The sequence below is a fragment of the Lepidothrix coronata genome, unplaced genomic scaffold (assembly GCF_001604755.1).
Source record: "Lepidothrix coronata isolate B3197 unplaced genomic scaffold, Lepidothrix_coronata-1.0 Scaffold105, whole genome shotgun sequence".
Lineage (NCBI taxonomy): Eukaryota > Metazoa > Chordata > Aves > Passeriformes > Pipridae > Lepidothrix > Lepidothrix coronata.
The window spans coordinates 2625590-2627211 of NW_016690285.1; the positions used below are offsets into that span (position 1 = coordinate 2625590).

Sequence of the window (1622 nt, forward strand, 5' to 3'; positions counted from 1 at the left end):
GTGCTGAACAGTGCTGTGCTGTGCTGAGCTGTGCTGTGCTGTGCTGAGCTGTGCTGAGCAGTGCTGTGCTGAGCAGTGCTGTGCTGAGCAGTGCAGTGCTGAACAGTGCTGTGCTTGCTTTGTGCAGAGCATCAGCGTGCAGATCGCCGAGAACACCCTGCACGAGATCCTCAACGAGGTGGACCTCAACAAGAACGGGCAGGTGGAGCTCAACGAGTTCCTGCAGGTGGGTGGTTCCTCTCGTTCCAGGAGAAGCTGTTTCTTTAGTGAGCAAAGCCACAGGTAGGGAATATTTTCCCCTTGTCTTAGGGCTGGCATGGAGGCCAGGTGAGTGTGACCTGTGACAAGGGACACACAGAGCCATCCTTGAGCAGCTTGGGCAACGATATTTTCCCACTGAGACCCAAGAACAGGTCCAGTTTACATATATGCCCCGGTAACAGTCCTGAGTTTGGCATTTTTAGTACAGAAATGCTGTTTAAATATGTAAAAAATAATACGGTTGTCCACTGGAAGTTGCATGGCAGAGCTGTGCACACTGACATTATCTGGGGCTGTTAAGGGATTAGTAGTTTCTAAACCACTGGTAATTATAGAGATGAATAAACTGAATAATAAGAAACTAAATATTAATAATATATAATAATAAATAGCTATAATAATAAACTATAAGTAAAAAATGAAATCATAAACTAAATAACTGAATATTATATTGTAAATATATTATAAGGACCATCCGGGCCCAATAACCCATTTTAACTCCTGGATTGGCTGAATTATCCCAGTTTCTTTGAAAGAAATGACAGGCATCTGCCTTTTGGGGGGCTTTCAAATAAAACCAAGGGTGCTCCCTTTGCATATGCAGTTTGCCAGCTGGGTTTGTTCTGAGGAGTGTTTTTTGGGGTGGTATTTCAGAGCCTGCCATGTCTCCCCTGCCCCGTGGCAATGATGAATGTGGAACAGGAGAGAAATTAATGCTGGGGATTTTGGTCAATGTCAGCCCTTTCTTCACTGTGTCAAGTTAAACAAACAAGATCAAGGCGAAGGAAATGGTAATTGTCTCTCTGGAGATGAGCTGGGGATAAGAGCAGCATTGTTGAATCTAAATGCAGAAAATTTTCACAGGTTGTGTCCAGCATTAGCAAAAAGGAGTATTTATTTGCCTAAAATGCAGCAATTGAGCTGGGGAGCTGCAGTGAACTCGGGAGAAGGGGAAAAAGCAAACCAAACAAACCAGGAGGGAGGGAGAACCAATGGCTTTGGGAGTTTGTGGTGACATATTGAAATGGAAGAGAAAATCCCAGCTGGTTCTGGCTGTTGGAAAGGGTCACCCTCATACCTCCCTTGGCATGTGGAGACCTTCAGTTGGGGGAGCCCAGCCCTTACTGCAAGAGCTGTGTTAGCTGGAGCTTGGGTAGTTTGGGGAACATTGTGGTTAAGAAGCTGCAACAACCAGTAATTGTGTTCTGTGGGTTTTGGGGCATTGTGGGGTTTTTGCTTTGCTGGGCTGACCAGTCTCCCTGGGGGCTGGGGGCCCTGTGTCATCTCTGTACAATATAAAGGCCAGGCACTGCCCTGGGGTGGTTTCACAATTGTCTTTGCAAACCTGTGTCGCTCTGTGG

The 1622-nt window shown here is 46.1% G+C and overlaps 1 protein-coding gene across 2 annotated transcripts in view; it reads left to right on the forward strand.

Annotated features, from left to right (window-relative positions):
- GPD2 (glycerol-3-phosphate dehydrogenase 2) overlaps window positions 1-1622 on the forward strand; it is a 49662-nt gene that overhangs the window by 44967 nt on the left and 3073 nt on the right. For both annotated transcript variants that reach the window (XM_017823794.1, XM_017823795.1), the window contains exon 16: window positions 128-226. In XM_017823794.1, the coding sequence (XP_017679283.1) occupies window positions 128-226 (99 nt within the window). The remainder of the gene's footprint in view (window positions 1-127; window positions 227-1622) is intronic.